The following is a 16973-nucleotide window of genomic DNA, read 5'->3' on the forward strand; positions in this document are numbered from 1 at the left end:
CAAAATGGGCATGAGTCAGAATTCCTGCATCGACATAAAGTCAGGCTTGTTTTCCTGGGGCTTCCTAAAGTACACGAAGCCCCCTCGTGCATGCTTGTGGATGCTGTGTCCGGGGCGTGGCCTCTGGAGGAAGCGCATCTGAGGAGGTGGGATTGCTTCTCTGGCCCAGGCCGTGAACAGCCCTGCACACACAGACGCCGCCATCCTCGGATCCTGAGTCCAACCCCTGCCGTGGGAGCCGGTGTGTCCCCAGCTGGCTCACGGCTGCACGGACCTGTGTGTGGACACGGTGTGTCCCAGGCTGGCTCACAGTTAGGCCCCGGGGACAGGGGCTGTGGGAATAAGACCACTGTGTGCAGACAGAATTGCCGTGACGGGGACAGGGACTGCTCCCGCAGAGTGGGCTGAGCTCCTGGGCTTGTCGGGAGGCAGGCACGGGCTCCAGCAGCCCGCAGTGGTGTCCAGCTCCCACTCAGCCCCGTGACATCCCTGCCGTCTGTGGTTTTCTTGCCAAGGTCTTCGGAAACATCAGACTAGATGAAGAGAGCCACATCAACCGGCACAACAACTTCCGCAGTTTCTTCGGGTCCCTCATGTTGCTCTTCAGGTACCTGCTGTGGGCCGGCTGTGCGGTGGCCGAACTGTAGCCTTCCGAGTGGGGGAGGGCCTGCGTGACCCTCCTGCCACTCCCTTTGTTCCTCTGTCCCGTGTCCTCTGCATGCAGGGGACACTGCCCCAGGGACAGAGACGTGGAAAGTCCCACCAGTGCCTGCTCCAGAGGGCGGCACGGTGGGCGAGGGCAGTCGCCTGTGGACGCAGCCCTGTGGCCAGGCTGCTGAGTCCAGGAGTGGCCCCCCCCACTGGCCGTGGGTGGTGGCAGAATCCAGGACAGACCCTGGGGATGCTCAGCACTCGGAAAGGGTGGGGTCGTGTGCGGGCAGGAGCTGTGGGGCAGAGAGGGGTGGGCCTGCTGCTGCCACTGACCAGGCACTCTGGGGCCCAGGAGTGCCACGGGGGAGGCCTGGCAGGAGATCATGCTGTCGTGCCTGGGGGAGAAGGGCTGTGAGCCGGACACCACCGCGCCCTCCGGCCAGCAGGAGAGTGAGCGCTGCGGCACTGACCTCGCCTACGTCTACTTTGTCTCCTTCATCTTCTTCTGCTCCTTCCTGGTGAGTAACCCGGCTGTGGCCATCCCCACCCAGGCCCCTGCACAGGGGATGCCCGTGGCTGCCTCCAGCCTTAGCCGCGGCTGCTGCTGGGCAGGGCCCATCCGGGACGGCCCGTGGGAAATACGCTTTCTCGTGCCCTGGGCGTCACGAGTTGGGCTGAGGGGACCTTAACTCTGGGAGGCTTCTGAACCGTGTGTGAAAAGAGTGTAAGGTGAGAACATGTAGGCGTGCCCTGGGTGTGACCGCCTCCCGGAGAGGAGGCCAGAAGGCCCAAGTGCCTTCTCCAGTCAACGCCGGCATCCCAAGCTCCCCTCTGTGACACAGGGCACAGACAGCACAGACAGGTGAGGCATGATCCTGGCCACCCAGGTGCCCTCAGCTCAGCCTCGCTGCTGATGCCCCGTCTGCACAGCAGACCACAGTGTGGTACAGCTCAGTGGCCAGCGTCATGGCAGTGTAGGAAAACGTGGCTGCCTCTTCAGGGTGGTCCCAGGGGCCAAATCGTCGCAGCTTTCTGGCTTTTGGGGGGAGGGAGCAGCTGGCGACTGGACTGCCCCATTGCATCAGCCTCAGCTGGGGTGGCGCTTGCCTGGTTGGAGTCCATCGAACAGGGGCACAGATGACTGGATGAGGCAGGCGTGTATACCGTGAGCTGACACGCGTGCCAGTTCTGTGGTGAGACATGTAATGTGACAGCTGACGGGAAACTCGGGACACCTCTGCTGGCAGTTGTAACTTCATTCATTCCCAACATCACATTTTTACTGAGTGACTAGGAAAAGGCTGGCGCTGAGCAAGGCCCATCCCCAGTCACCACAGTCGTGGGGGCACTCACTGACAGTGCAAAACAGACCGGCATGGAGGCCTCGGTTTTACCTTGCGTGGTTTAAGTTCTTCATGAGGAAATAAAAGAACTCAAGGCAGCCATGCCACGACTGGGGATGGGTGGGTGCTGCTCTTCAGGCTGATGGCCCAGGACGGCCTGGCTGTGCCAGCCCCTCACGGTGTCCACTGCAGAGCTCCGTGCACACGTGTGGCTCTCAGTGGTGGCCTGACACCTCCAGAAGGCGGGAGAGCACCCAGGACAGGAACCAGGTGTGAACACGCACCACATGAGGCACAGATGCCAAGTGGTGGTGGGGACAGCTTCCATTGGAGTTAGTATGCCAAGGAGTGTGTTCTCCATGGCTCCCATCGCAGAGACAGAGGCTCGCGCCCGGGGGCGATGGAAACCCCCTCGTGTGGGCTCGCCCGGGAGGGACACTGGGTCCCTGCACGTGGAGGAGGGCTGGAGGCAGGCCCAGCTGGCAGCCGTGGCCTGCGGAGCAGCTAGGGAGTGCCCCTCTGCCCCATGCTTCCTGGTGGGGGCAGGGTGCTGGCTGCTAGGTTGTGCCACAGGTCTAGAACAATCCAGACCAGTAGGGAGCTTGAAACCAGGTGATGGTTAACTCTAGGGGTCAACCTGACCAGATTAAGTAGAAACCTGGAAAAGCATTTTGGGTGTGTCTGTGTGGGTGTCTCCAGCTAAGCCCTGTGAGTCTGAGTGGACGGTGATTCCGTGACTACACAGAGAGGGGAGGCGGTGACGCCTGCACAGTGACCCCAAGTCCCCATTCAGCAGGGACCCTGGCCTTACCGACCTGGGGGCTCTCGTCTGCCTGGCGCCTGTTTGCCTGTGAACTCAGCACTGCCCCCTACCTCACCCCCAGATGCTCAACCTGTTCGTAGCCGTCATCATGGACAACTTTGAGTACCTGACGCGGGACTCCTCCATCCTGGGGCCGCACCACCTGGACGAGTTCGTGCGTGTCTGGGCAGAGTATGACCGGGCCGCATGGTATGTCTGCCGCACGGCTGCCCCGGGGCCCAGAGTTCTCAGGGAAGAGGCTGGGATCAGAGCTGCCAAAACGTGTGCCTGCTCCAGGAGGGGAGGTGCTTCCTGCGGGCCATCGGCCTCTGGCCCAACCCCGGAGCCCCGGCTTCTCCGATGCCGATCCCACCCCACAGGCCTCGCCCCACCCCTGTGGCCCAGGACCCCTCTCTTCCTTGCTGGGGGACTCTGGTGAGGGCTTTTCAGGCTGGGACTTTCTCGGGTTCCTCTCCATCCACGCCACAGGGACGCTGGAGGGAACTCTGAGGTGTGTCCTAGTCTGAGGTGCACCCTAGAAACCGGCTGCTCTCCCAGCCCTTCCCTCAGAGCCATGTGCAGGGACCCCTTTCCTGCCCAGTGCTCCTGGGGTGTGGCACCTCGGAGGCATTAGGCAGGGCTAGCTCAGAGACTCGGCGTGTGCACCATCTGCAGCCACGGTCACACAAGGAAGTGGTGACCACGTGTGCCGGGTGGTGTGGCCCTCAGGGTGAAACACCACCAAAGCATCTCACTCTCAAGAGTGTCACTGTCTGAACAATGACAGGGTGAGGGGGCTACAGGTGCTCATCAACCTACCCACTCTGGTCCCCTCAGAAAACACAAGAAATGCCACTACCTCTCCAGGACAGGCAGATTGCGCCCCCTGGAGCCCTCCCCCACATGGCCTCCCTGGGAAGCTAGGACTTGGGTCACACAGGGCCTGAGCCGAGGAGTCCCCAGGGTCCCAGGCGGCTCTCGGCCCTCGCAGGTGTGAGGGCACACACACCAAGGCACCGTGGGACTGTTGCTGTAGTTGACCAAGTGGAAATGCAACTTGAGTCAGGGACCGACGACTGTGTCTGGCCAGGCCATCGGAACCCAGGACGGGGCTCTGGAGTCACCTGAGAGAACACGCACGTCCCTGGGCCTCACCTGGGTGCTGGTGCCTCCCCTCTTCCCCGGAGGACTGATCCTGAGAGAAGAGACCAGGAGAGTATTGGCTGCTGCCTGCCATGCAGGTCACAGAGCGACCCCTGCTGGTCATGGTGGGCTTGGTGTCTTCAAAAGAGGGGTCAGCCAGGACCAGCAGAACAGAACCAGCGTTGCCAGGATAGGTGCACGCAGGAAGCATAATAAAGCACGCATGGTTACATTGCCTCCTCTCACAGCTCTCGGAGCCGGGAAGGGTGGCCCTGGGTGTAGCACCGCCTGGCACAGAGCTCATGAGCTGGCCATTTCAGTGGAGACCGTGGGAACATGGTTGGGCTGTTGACAGCAAGTCCTTGGTGACCTGTTACTCTGGGAGCCAGAGCCCTCTGGCAGGTTTGCAGGAGAGGCCGCCTTGTCCTGGAGCCCTGGCTGAGTCTGGGGCAGTGTCCATGGCTCCCTCCCGGGCCACTCTCTGAACAAGGTTCCGGCAGGTGTCCAGCAGAGCCCCCCCACTGCTCGCTCCCTAACCTGGCAGGAGGTTTGCCTTTCACTGTCAGCAGAAAGATGCTGGCCTCCCACTGCCCCTGCCTGGGAAGAGGAGCTGGCAGGGCTCCCGCTGCCCGTTGCAGGGACCTCAGCAGTCGGCTCCTTCGGCACTGGCTGGGCCGTGTGCTCCGGCGAGGCGGTGGCTCTCAGCCTGTCCGGGTCTGGCTTTCCCCTGCCTCCTGCGGCCGTCCTGGCGGTGGCGATGCTGGGGTCGTGGCCACCCTCTCGGAGGGTCCTGATTAATCCCTGTGCTTCCTTTGCAGCGGCAGGCTCCCGTATAAGGATATGTACAAATTAGTGCGGGCGATCTCGCCGCCTCTGGGCCTGGGAGAGAACTGCCCCTACAGGGTGGCTTGCAAGGTTTGCCTCCCGGTCCCCGGCCACGACTGCGGGGGGCGCGGCCCCCAACCCTCTTCCATCCTCTGCTCACCACGCTGTGCACATGAGGGAACCCTCATGTTGCTTTCCTTTGAGTTTAAAGAGGCCCAAAGCCTCCCCCAAACCAACAGCTGTTAGGTCAGGGAGAAAGGCCCTTGTTTGGGGGAGGGGGTACAGGGAAGGTGGGCCTGACGTAGCCGCACGCGCCCTCCTCCCTCGCTGGGCCAGGGACGCCTGCGGTGGCTGCCAGGCGCCGGCCTGGCCCTCCTGGCACCTCCAGGTGTGGCTCCAGGCTCTGCACCCTCCCAGCTGCTTAGGAAAGCTGTGGGTCAACAGGAGGCGAGAGGGGCCAGCAGCCAGAGGCGCAGATCTGGGGCCGATCTCTCGGTGCAATCTAGGGTGCCCCTTGGGGACTTCCCGCTGCCCTGTGTCTCTGCAGGAGCCCCGTCTCAGGCCGAGCCTACCAGGTGCAGATCTGCCCTGGGGGCCGCTGCTGAAACTCTTTAAACTCACCTCGGGGGAGCTGCAGCCGCATGCGGGCGCTGGGGCAGCATGGCACGCCGGCGCCCCGCTCCTCCTGGCCATCTCCCCCGCCCAGCATGTCGGCCCTGGGGCCTCTGGGGAGAGCGCTCTCATCCTCAGAGCCAGGTGGAAGCCACAGCCGCCCCTGACTGACCACCACCCGCCACCTCCACCTCGAGCCGCCGCCTCCTGCCGCACACACCCCCGCGGGGATACACAGCGCTCCCCCAGGGGAGGCCCACCCCTGGGAGTGCCGTCTATCCGGTTTATACCGCTCGCCCACGGCCCTGGGGATGGGAAACAGCTGGCACTGTGTGGGTGGTGGGGCGCTGGGGTGGTGCCAGTGGGGGAGCAGTGAGGCTTCTGCCTGCTCCCGGGTCTGCGGGGCGGGGCGAGCTATAAACCGCACCAGGACCAGCCACCTCCAGCCTGCCTGAATAACAGGTCTCCTGTTCTTCTCCCGTTTGTCCGTCTTGTTTCTTCTCTCCTCCTGTTTTCTGTATATCTCGTTTGTTCTGTTCTGCTCTGGGAATGCTCTCCTCTCCCTCTGCATCCCCCCACCTCCCGCCCCATCCCGCCCCACCCCTGCCCACGCAGTGGCCGCATCCATTACACTGAGATGTACGAAATGCTGACTCTCATGTCGCCGCCGCTAGGCCTCGGCAAGAGATGCCCCTCCAAAGTGGCATATAAGGTAGAGCACCCCCTTCCTTCCTCTCTGGCTGGAGCCCGCAGGACAGGGGCAGTGCTGGGCCAGGGCGGGCGGGGGAGGGGAGGAGGAGACCCCCAGAGGCAGGAGCCCAGCACTGCTGAGGCCGGCTGCAGGAAGCACAGGCCTCCTGTGCAGCTGCGTCCACAGCTGTGGCCTGCGTGGAAGGTGCATTTCCTCTGGGGGGAGCGGAACGTCTGCCCGTAGCAGCACAGCTCGCAGAGCTCAGGGAAAGGATCCTGCGGCTGAGCGTGGCACCAGCACACATCTGTAGGGGGAGGAGGAGCAGTTGGATCCCAGGGCGGCTGAGGAGTGCAGCTCCCTCCCCCTGCAGCCCGCCTGCCCTTGCTCTGAGAGCCCTGAGCCCTGAGGCACAGGAGCTGACTCAGCAGGGAGTGTGCCTGGCCCCCCACCGCCCTCAGGTGCTGTCAGCCAGGGCTGAGGTGTGCTCCACACCCTGCAGATGCTGTAGAGCTGCACCAAGCAGCAGCAGCAGCCCCTCAGGGTCTAGGCACACAGCACAGTCCCGGGACCCCCCTGGAGAACATGGCAGCCCCTCAGGGTTTAGGCACACAGCACAGTCCCGGGACCCCCCTGGAGAACATGGCAGTCCCTCAGGGTCTAGGCACACAGCACAGTCCCGGGACCCCCCTGGAGAACATGGCAGCCCCTCAGGGTTTAGGCACACAGCACAGTCCCGGGACCCCCCTGGAGAACATGGCAGCCCCTCAGGGTTTAGGCACACAGCACAGTCCCGGGACCCCCCTGGAGAACATGGCAGCCCCTCAGGGTCTAGGCACACAGCACAGTCCCGGGACCCCTCTGGAGGAGCTTGAGGAAGGCAGAGAGGACCCTGTGCCACACAGGGAGCCTCCTGCACCCACACAGATGTCCTAGAGGCACACTGGCCGGGGGGCTCTCCCGCAGGGCTCCAGGGAGCACCTCTCTGGGACGTGACACCAGGGACCCTCGCCCGCCCCAGCATGCGGCTCCATGCAGGGCTGCCATCCCCTTGTCCACGGCAGCCACATCCACAGGTCCCAGGCCCTGGGACGCGGCCCCAAGTTCTTGGCCTTTTGGGAGGAAACTCACTGAGGAAGGAGAGTAGCAGAGGTTGAAGGGAGTCAGGAACTGCCAAAGCCACTGCTCTCTAGGCCGTGGACTTGGCCATTTCAGTCAGACCTCCCCGTGGGCGAGGGGACAGGGCCTGCCCACCTGCTGCTGCCTGGGCCCTCGCGCTCTCCTGCCCTCCCCACCCCCGAGCCTGTGTGCACCCCTCCCGCCCTCCCCGCTCTGCCTCTTCCCAGGACCATGCATGCTCGGTCTGGGCTGGCAAATCCTACATCTGCAAGGCTCAAAAGGGGCCACTAGGACGCCTCCCTCGCGTCAGATGAGCCAAGCCCGTCCCCGGCCGCCTTCCAGCTGCTGTCAGGCTGTGGAAGCACCGGAGACAGGGGCTGGAGCCACCTCCCAGAGCTGGCTCCCTCCCCTGAGAAGTGGCTTCAGGAACATGCGGGAGAGGAGAGGGACGGGATCCTCACCCCTTGTGTCTGCGTGGGGCCGCGCCTTCCCTCCCGCCTCACCGAGCTGCTCTCGCTGCTGTTTGCTGCTGTTTCTTCTCTCGCAGAGGTTGGTGCTGATGAACATGCCGGTGGCTGAGGACATGACGGTCCACTTCACATCCACGCTCATGGCCCTGATCCGCACAGCCCTGGACATCAAGATTGCCAAAGGTAAGCAGGGGCCTGGGGGCTGCAGAGCGGCTCACCCTGACCGCTGCCCCCGAGGACTCCACGGTGCCGTGACCCGGAAACCAGGCGTTAGGGGCCTGGCCTCGTCCGCAGGGAGTGCATGCTGTGCCAACACCCACACGGGCACCAGGCCTCCTGTCCTCACGTGGCCACTCTCCTCCATCCTGGGTGTCTCCTTGGGGGACCTGACCAGTGTCCCCTTAAAATCCAGCCAGCAGGATGGCTCACGCCAGCCCACTGCGTTCCTTCTCTGACCTGTGAGACCAGCAAGGAAGCCACTGTGGCCTCCGTGAGAAGCACTGAGCTGTCACCGCCGTGTTCTGCTTCCTTGGGCAGAAAGACCCCAGCCGGGCCTGCACAGCCCCTGGTGCCGAGAACCCCTCCCACAGGTGCCGTGCCCCCTGCTGTGGCCCGAGTTCCCCGCCTCTGACACACTGCCCTTGTGACCGCAGGGGGTGCAGACCGGCAACAGCTGGACTCAGAGCTGCAGAAGGAGACCCTGGCCATCTGGCCCCACCTGTCCCAGAAGATGCTGGACCTGCTGGTGCCCATGCCCAAAGGTGGGGGCCCAGCACGCCAAGGGAGAGCCGGAGGTTAATGGTGGCAGTTTTAGGATGGGGCCGTGTGGGGAGGGGCACCACACCCCCTGCAAACTCACAAGACAGGTGGTGGGTGCTCGGACACGGGAGTCTGCACGGGGAGCAGGCGATGCTCACTGGCGCTGCCGCCCTGGGCTTAGGCCTGCGCTGTCTTCAGAGCCGGGCACACGAGAGCCTGCCAGCTGCCAGCCCTTAATGTAGCACCACCCTACATGTCTGCTTTTAGCCTCTGACCTGACTGTGGGCAAAATCTACGCGGCGATGATGATCATGGACTATTACAAACAGAGCAAGGTGAAGAAGCAGAGGCGGCAGCTGGAGGAGCAGGTGAGGGGCCGGGGCCAGACCAAGGGCTGGCACCTGACACGGTGTCAGTCGTGCGCTGAGTTCTGCCTGTGGGTCCCACCAAGTCACGGCTCCCTTTGTTCCCTTTCACACAGAAAAACGCACCCATGTTCCAGCGCATGGAGCCCTCCTCTCTGCCCCAGGAAATCATCGCCAACGCCAAGGCCCTGCCCTGCCTCCCGCAGGGCCCCCCTGCAGGCCTGTGAGTAGAGCCAGACTCCTCACCCGTGTGGCGGGCGGAGTGTCCCCGGGGTGGCTGTCCAGCAGGGGTCTGAGAAAAGCAAACAGGTGTGTCCAGGTGGCCGCTGCAAAGAGCAGGAGCCCCGTGAAGGGGAGGTGGAGGGGGCTGCAGCGCCGTGCTGTCGCAAGGAGGCCGTCGCCCTCCACCTGCCCCTTGTCACCAGCTCACCCTGGCGCGTGCACTGATGTCCCGAGATGCAACTGAGAGCTCGTATGTACATACTGCCGGAAGCCGTGTGGTTATGGTGGCGAAACTGGGATCTGTTGTTTCTGACCCTGTGTCTCTACTGCATTGAGTTATCCTGATGAGAAAAGGGGTTTTAGGTTCAAAAAAATAACACAGCAGAGCCAAGCCCCAGCCTGGCCCCAGCGTCTGCTTCTCACACGACGTTACCTCCCTGCCAGCCCGGCCCCTGAGGGCCTGTGTCACCCCCCACCCCCCAGGGCGTGTGGATCTTTGAGGTGGCTTGGTGCTCTGAGTTCTTGGGGGAACCAGTGTCGCCACCTGGCACAGCTCAGGCAATTGTGGGGAGCTGCTCCATGAGCGGGGGGCCGAGGCTGTGGGCCTCCACTGGCTGAGCTCACAGGACAGGCTCATGCCCTTCTCACGGGTCCTTGTTGAAGAGAGGGGGACCGCTTCCTCTCCACCCACACCCGTGCCACCTTCCGCAGTCTGCTGTGCAGGCCGCCCACCACGGGGTCACTCTGACTTCATCCACCCCAAGTTTTCCCCGAGTTCTGGCTCGGGCGCAGGGGGGCGGGGGGCACGTGCAGGGGCAGCCCCTCCCCCAGGCCAGAACTGGGGGGCCTCCTCGGGGAGGCGAGCTGACCAGAGTAGGGCAAGAGACAAGTCCTGTGCCTCGGGCACGTGGGCAGACCTGTGCTGGGACAGAGGCGGAGGGGCAGGCGTGGTGCTGTAAGGACGGCAGCGACGGAGGAATCGGAGGTGACCTTTGCCTTTCCGGACTGAGCCTGAAACGGGCGCTGGAGGAACAGGCTGACTGCAGGCCACCGCGTCCAGGCCAGCCCCAGGGAGATGGAGGGTGCTCTGGGCCAGCGTGCAGAGCGGGGAAAGACAGCTCTTCAGTGTGTCAGCTGCAGTTCTGGGAACACTGGCCCAGAGAGCACAGCGGAGGCAGAAACCAGAGGTTCCTAAGGAGGTGCTGTTCATCCTGAAATCCCTCCCCTGCCCTTGCATTCCCAGGCAATGCAGGCAGACACCCTGAACCGGGGGGCACCCGTGTCTGAGCCTCGAGGCCAGAAGGGGCCTGGGGGTGGCACCAGCTCATTCAGGGTTCTGGACTTCAGCCTGAAGATGGCGAGAGGCCCAGCAAGGTTTCTGAAGCAGGGCAGTTGCCTGGGTTCGAGGTGTACGACTCAGGGGCTCCTCAAGCCCACAAGTGGGTGCACCAGGAACGAGGCTGACCCCTGAGCAGGCACTGTGGCTGTTGGCTGTGGGGAGCCAGTGCTGGCCTCCCTGGCAACCAGGTGGTCTCTGCTAGCCTCACATCTCCCCGCTGTGTGAATCGACACAGGGCACCTGCTGCCAGCAGCTTCTAAGGCGCGGGCCGTCCGCTCATGCCTCCAGCTTCCTGCTGGGTACAGAGTCGTCTGCAGGAGACCCAACTGCAGGCCAGCTTCCCCCTTTCCCCCGCCACACCGCCAGCCTCAGCCCTGACCCCCGTGCCCCCAGCCCAGAAGCCCACGCTGCATTCTGGAGCAGGCTTAGGGGTCACAGCCACTGTGCGGGTGGCAGTGGATGCGCCCAGGGAACAGCCTCAAGTGGGTCCCCTGGGATGGGAGCTGCCACCAGCCCAGGGTCTGCCTCTCCTTGGCACCTCTCTGAGCTATCTGCTGGGCCCACAGTTGTGGGCAGTCCTCCATAAATGTTCAGCAAACCAAGTGGGACTGAATTGTTGGGCTGACGGGGGATGTCACTGAGGTGGGAGTTTGTGGGAAAACACGGTTTAGACTGTACCACTTTGCTGTGCCCTGCCGGGGGTGCTGAGCGGGACCAGGCTCTGTCTGGCGCTGGTCTCTCGCAGGGCTCCGCTGACAGGGTGCTCTTGCTGCAGAGACATGAATGGTATCAGGTGCAGGCGAGAGACAGCAGCTCTGCATTCCCTTGTTTCTTAAAAAAGCTGTCGGGGGGGGGGGGGGGCTTACAGGGAGCCCGGGGCTGTCACTCACCCCCACTTCAACTTGGCTTTCAGGGGTGGCCGGAGTGGATGCCCTGCGATGAGCCCGCTCTCCCCACAGATCTTCCAGCTGACCTGCATGGACCCGGCAGACGACGACGGGCAGTTCCAGGAGCAGCGATCTCTGGTGAATGATCTCGAAGCCCCTCCTCTCAGCCACAGGCAGTCAGGAAAGCTCTCTCCTGGCCCCTGCTGGGGCCCCTCCCTGCCTCAGGCCACGTCCTCCTGGTCTGTGCCCCTGGGCAGGCCGCAAAGGGAGCTTCCGGGTGAACCCTTGGGGTTCTGGCTCCATGTAATGGCATGGCCGCTGCCAGTGGCCACCTCTCAAAGCCATGGTCACGAGCAAGAGTGACTGGAGAGCTGCCCTCTGGGGAGCCTCACGGCCACCCTTCTCCAAGGTCAAACGGTTCCCGAGGCCCCACAGCCACCTTCTGAGCCCGAGACCTTACCTCAGGAAGAGCAAGTAAAGCCTGCAGGAGAGAAGGCAGCGAGGCGCGCGGGCTTCTCACAGAGCCGATGTGCCTCCCGGTGCAGCGAGGCGCGCGGGCTTCTCACAGAGCCGATGTGCCTCCCGGCGCAGCGAGGCGCGCGGGCTTCTCACAGAGCCGATGTGCCTCCCGGCGCAGGGTGGCGTTCAGGCTTGGAGCCGAGATGTGACTCCCGGCACAGCATGGCGCACGGGCTTCTCACAGAGCCGGCACAGAGCTGGCGCATTGCACTGGCCGCTGCTGCTGGCTCAGGTCCTCCGTGGTGGGAACCTGCGAGTCGTGGCTCACGTGGAGGCAGGCCTGCAGGCTTCAAGGTTCAGCCGCGGCCCTGGGGGCTGCTGTGGGAGGGGCTACAGTGATGTGCGGGAACAGGTGTCCCTGGGGTGCGCACTCCCAGGTGAGGGGGCGACCGCCACGCAGGTAGGGATTCGGGGTAGCTCCCTGGACCCCACACCAAGGCCAGGGTGCCATCACTACAGACCTTTGATTCTTAAGAGCGCGCTGGGTGTCTCGCAGCTGCTGGTGGACAACGTGTGTGGCGGGAACACTTGCTCGTTGGTGTCATTGTCACTGCGCCAGAGCTGTGTGGCTGTGTGTCCATCTCGTTGTCGGTTCCCGTGTCTGTGACTCAGCAGGTGTCGCCCCATGAGTGGGGACTTGTGTACGTGGAGTGTCTCGCCCCACCTCTGACACCTGTGCCCGGCAGTGTCGTCACCATGTCTGCCGTTCCCCTGAGCAGTGCCCAAGGCAGCTCTGCCCCTGATGCAGGGACACAGGCTCTGCACACAGCACACTGATGGCCACAGAGCTCTCCTGTCCGGCCTTCTCACACTTGGAGTGGCTCCAGCCCAGTACCACAGCCATCAGCCATGTGTGATTTATCCAAGTAAATAGAAAACCTCTCCTTAAATTTTTTTATTGGTTATCACAGGTTGTATAACATTTGGATATATGAGGCTAAAGAGAGATTTCCCTTTTCTAATGTGGGGCACCCAGAGGTATGAGGGGCTTGTGCCACATTTCTCAAGACTGCTCACATGCACATCCTGAGAGCCGCGGAGCCCACGGGAGGCGAGAGGCCGTCCCCCGAGCGTGGCTGTGTCTGTTTCAGGAGCCAGAGGTTAGTGCGTTAGAAACCGTGCAGTCTGCTAACCGTGGCACCCGCCTTCCTCCGGACACCCAGGAGCATGCGGGAGCTGGGAGGGCCTCCTCCATGCCGCGTCTGACTGTGGACCCCCAGGTAACCCTGCTCCCGTGGCGTCCCAGGGGCCTCAACTCGCCCCTGCCCCTCCTGTCGGCAGCAGGGGCGCTGGGCCTGGTATGGGAGAGCGGCCCCTGGCCTCCTGGCCTGGGGCATGGGCCAGGCTTCCCCCAGCACCTGTGCCGCCACACAGCTCTGTCACCGTCTGTCCCAGCAGTGCAGGCCACGCCTTGTTTCGTCGTCTGTTTCCTGGCTTCTTGTTTCTGTCTGTCAGTCTCACATCAGGTTTTGACAGAGACAAGAAGTTTCTGTGGCTGTTTGAACATCTGTGGTAAAAACCAAAATGCTGGTTGAGGAGGCAGGCAAGGGTGGGCGTTGGAAAGAGGCGCCAGAACTGTAGGTGCCACCAGGCTCCGGCCCTGCTGCCGCCCTCGCGGGTCCCAGCCCCCGGGGCAGGTGGCTCCGGTCCACGTGTGGCCGACTCCCAGGAGGTCACGGCTCGCCGCCCTCAGTGGCTGACGCAGACCTCGCTCCCAGGTGGTGACAGACCCGGGCTCGATGAGACGCTCCTTCTCCACCATCCGGGATAAGCGCTCCAGCTCCTCCTGGCTCGAGGAGTTCTCCATGGAGAGGAGCAGCGACAACACCTACAAGTCCCGGCGCCGCAGCTACCACTCGTCTCTGCGGCTGTCGGCGCACCGCCTCAACTCGGACTCGGGTGAGGCGGCCATGGCAGGAGCACATAAAGATGGGGACGGTGGATACCCACACCCCGGGTTCCGGGTCGGCCCCATCCCAGAGCAGCCCAAAGCCCTCAAAGGCCACCAGGAGGCTGCCACAGGCCCATCCTCGGAGCACAGAACCCAGAGCCTCCCCCCCACCCCCCACAATGCAGGCCTCCAGCCGCCTCCTGCCAGAGGCACCAGCCTGGAAAAGGCAGTGCGCGCCTGCCGTGCAGGGGGTGCCCCATCTCCCCCCAAGTGACCCCACATACAGGTCATGGACTCCCCGGCCACACCGCTGGAAGACTCACCAGAAGCAGCTGAGCCTCAGGCTCGCGGTGGGGGACAAGGCCCAGGGAGCCAGGGTTCCTCAGCCTTACCCTGCACGCCTCACGGCTCCGGGGGCTGGGACACGGTCTGTTTCCACGTGCACACAGCGCTGCCCCGGCTGCTCCCACGTGTCCACAGCACAGGCACCACCCTCATGACCAGCTACCTCCACCACACTGGGGATCAGGGATCAGTGTCTACACAGGGGACATAAACACGCAGTGCACAGCAGGTCCCGTTCCCCAGCTGGCACCTGACACGGGCTGACCGTAACCAGCGGCTGCTGTGTCTCCCAGGTCACAAGTCTGACACCCACCGTTCTGGGGGCAGAGAGCGGGGGCGGTCAAAGGAGCGGGAACATCTTCTGTCCGCCGACGTGTCCCGCTGCAGTTCTGAGGAACGAGGAGCCCAGGCGGACTGGGACTCCCCAGAGCGCCATCCATCCAGGTCCCCCAGCGAGGGCCGGTCACAGAGCCCCAGCAGACAGGTGAGCGTGGGCAGGGCAGCAGGTACAGGAGTGGGCCTGCGGCACCCCAGGTGATCCAAAAGAAAACCAGGTCCCCCAAGAAAGGCCCTGGAAAGGGTCTGGAGCCCCCTCCCGGCCGCCTCCCCACCCAGAGGCACAGAGCTCTTTGCGGGAGTTGGGGCGAGGGCGGCCCTTTAGCCAGAAGGGCTCCCTGGCCCCGTCGGGGGCCTCCGAGTCCAGAGACCCCCTCAGCCGAAATGAGCAGTGGGGAGGCCTGGGGCTGAGATGGGGCAGACGGGAAGGGGGCGTTTCACATCCAGCGGAACTGACTGGAGCCACCGCCCCAGGAGGGTAGAGGCCAAGTTCCCCAGCCCCTGAGCCGCCCCTAAAGGCCACAGCTGCTCCACCCCCACAGAGCCGTGGTGTGCTGGCCCGCGGCACTGCCCTGCCCTCTGCGTGAGTAGAGCCGGGGTCCAGCGCCCTCCATCTAACGGCCACCTCTGTCCTGTGCAGGGCACGGGTTCCCTGAGCGAGAGCTCCATTCCCTCCGTCTCGGACACCAGCACCCCCAGACACAGCCGCCGGCAGCTGCCGCCTGTCCCGCCGAAGCCACGGCCACTCCTCTCCTACAGTTCCCTGAAGCAGCAGCCCAGCAACTTCTCTCCACCAGCCGACGGGAGCCAGGGGGGCTCCCTGCTGGCCTCCCCGGCCCTGGAGAGCGCCCAGGTCGGCCTCCCTGAGTCCTCTGACTCCCCGCGCCGCGCCCAGGGCTCCCATGCCTCCCCCCAGCGCTACATCTCGGAGCCCTACCTGGCGCTGCACGAGGACTCCCACGCCTCGGACTGCGGCGAGGAGGAGACGCTCACCTTCGAGGCAGCAGTGGCCACCAGCCTCGGCCGCTCCAACACCATCGGCTCAGCCCCGCCCCTGCGGCACAGCTGGCAGATGCCCAATGGGCACTATCGGCGGCGCCGGCGTGGGGGGCCCGGGGCGGGCGCCCTGTGTGGCGCTGTGGGCGACCTGCTGAGTGACACTGAGGAGGACAAGTGCTAGAGGCCGCTCCCCTCCGATGCATGCTCCTGCCTCACTCGGAGAAAACCAAGCTGCATTGGGAAGCCAGTGCGGCCCGGGGGGGAGGAGGAGGGGGAGCAGGACACAGGCTGCGGAGCTGGGACGCAGGAGGGTGCAGGGGAGCCAGGCTCAGCCTGGAGCTCCAGTTCCCCTCGCAAGGCAGCGGTGGCTGTCTCTTTGCTGCGGAGAGAGGTGCAGGGACACGGGGGCTTATTCCCAGGGGAAGGGAGGGTCTGGCGGCTTCCCCTCGGCCCTTCCCGCTCTCCTAAGAGCAGTGGAGGGAGCTGGCTGGCCCGAGTCTGCGTGTGCTGCCCCAGGCAGCAGTGGGGACCGCAGGAGGAAGGTGTCCTCCTGCACCCGCACCAGGGCTGTGGCTGGCCTTGCCGAGACAGGCGCTGGATGCCAGGGCGGAGAGGCTGGTCTGGTGAGAAAAGCCATAGCCCGCTGCCCCACTGTGGCAGGGACAGCACAGGTGGAGCTGGGCAGGGGCCACCACGGTACTGCGGCTCTGGTGCAGGTGATGCAGGTGGTACCTGTGACTCCCTGTCACCCTGAGCTGCTCCAGGCATTGGCCAGGGGGCCCTGAGAGATTGGGGTAGTGTCCATGTGACGGGGCCACCTCCTGCCTCAAGGTCACCCCACGCTGCAGTTTGGGGGTGCTGAGCCAATTCCCTGCTGTTGCCCCAGGAGGGCAGGACCCACACCCGCTGCAGAGGCAGAAGAAGCTGGGATGGCTCAGGTGGTGGTCACGGAGGACACTGGGGTGGAGGCAGCCTGGGCCAGCACCTGGACCTGGCTCCTCTGAGCAGTGCAGGCCCTGTGCGCCTCCTGCCCTGCTGTGGTGAGATCTAGGCCTCTCCTAAGCCAGGCAGAGGTGGCGAGGAAGCGAGAAGCCATCAGGCGGAACCCAGATCCCCCCAGATCCTCGGGTGTGGGCAGGGCGTCCTTCCTGCCTGGATCCTCCGAGCGGGGAGGCTCTGAGGACCCAGAAAGCTCCATCCTCCAGGGCCCCTGCAGGGGAGCAGCCCAGCTGTTCCCCCTTCTGAAGCTGTGTTCCCTCCCAGCTGACCAGAAGGCAGGCCCAGCCGCGTGGCTGGAGAAACAATGGCTACCGTCTCACCCTCCCTGCCGCATGTGGCTGGAACCTCATGACCCACGGTCAGCCCCAAACCAAAGCAGCCACAGCGAGGTTTCTCCTGAGACCCCCCACCCCGCCCCGGCTTCTCATCACAGCAGGTGGTGCCTGGGCCAGCTGGGCCTCACTGTCTGCCAGGCGTCAGTTCTCCCTGGTGTGCACAGTGAGGAGGGGTCTGGGGAAAACGCAGCCCCTCCCCATAGCAGGAGACACGACACGGGCTGGTGTGGCAGTAGCCAGAGGTGGTTCTGGAGCTGCCTGCACACAGCCACGCGAGCTCCGGAACACCTGGACAGAGCCCCTGGTAGCACCTGGCTCTGCCTG

General features: G+C 64.2%; 1 protein-coding gene across 13 annotated transcripts in view; it reads left to right on the forward strand.

The window, feature by feature from the left end:
• Positions 1-16726, forward strand: part of CACNA1E (calcium voltage-gated channel subunit alpha1 E) — a 385669-nt gene extending 368943 nt beyond the window's left edge. For 6 of the 13 annotated variants that reach the window (XM_089311234.1, XM_089311233.1, XM_089311227.1 and 3 more), the window contains 13 exons: positions 516-607; positions 1004-1169; positions 2879-3006; positions 5992-6088; positions 7731-7836; positions 8307-8414; positions 8680-8780; positions 8894-9000; positions 11252-11363; positions 12836-12964; positions 13463-13643; positions 14274-14464; positions 14957-15639. In XM_089311234.1, the coding sequence (XP_089167360.1) occupies positions 516-607; positions 1004-1169; positions 2879-3006; positions 5992-6088; positions 7731-7836; positions 8307-8414; positions 8680-8780; positions 8894-9000; positions 11252-11363; positions 12836-12964; positions 13463-13643; positions 14274-14464; positions 14957-15496 (2058 nt within the window). In that variant the 3' untranslated portion in view covers positions 15497-15639. 13 annotated transcript variants of the gene reach the window in all.
• The last annotated feature ends 247 nt before the right edge of the window (positions 16727-16973 follow it).

Source organism: Oryctolagus cuniculus, chromosome 13, assembly GCF_051225735.1.
Source record: "Oryctolagus cuniculus isolate XC-2025 breed Fujian yellow rabbit chromosome 13, ASM5122573v1, whole genome shotgun sequence".
Taxonomy (NCBI): domain Eukaryota; kingdom Metazoa; phylum Chordata; class Mammalia; order Lagomorpha; family Leporidae; genus Oryctolagus; species Oryctolagus cuniculus.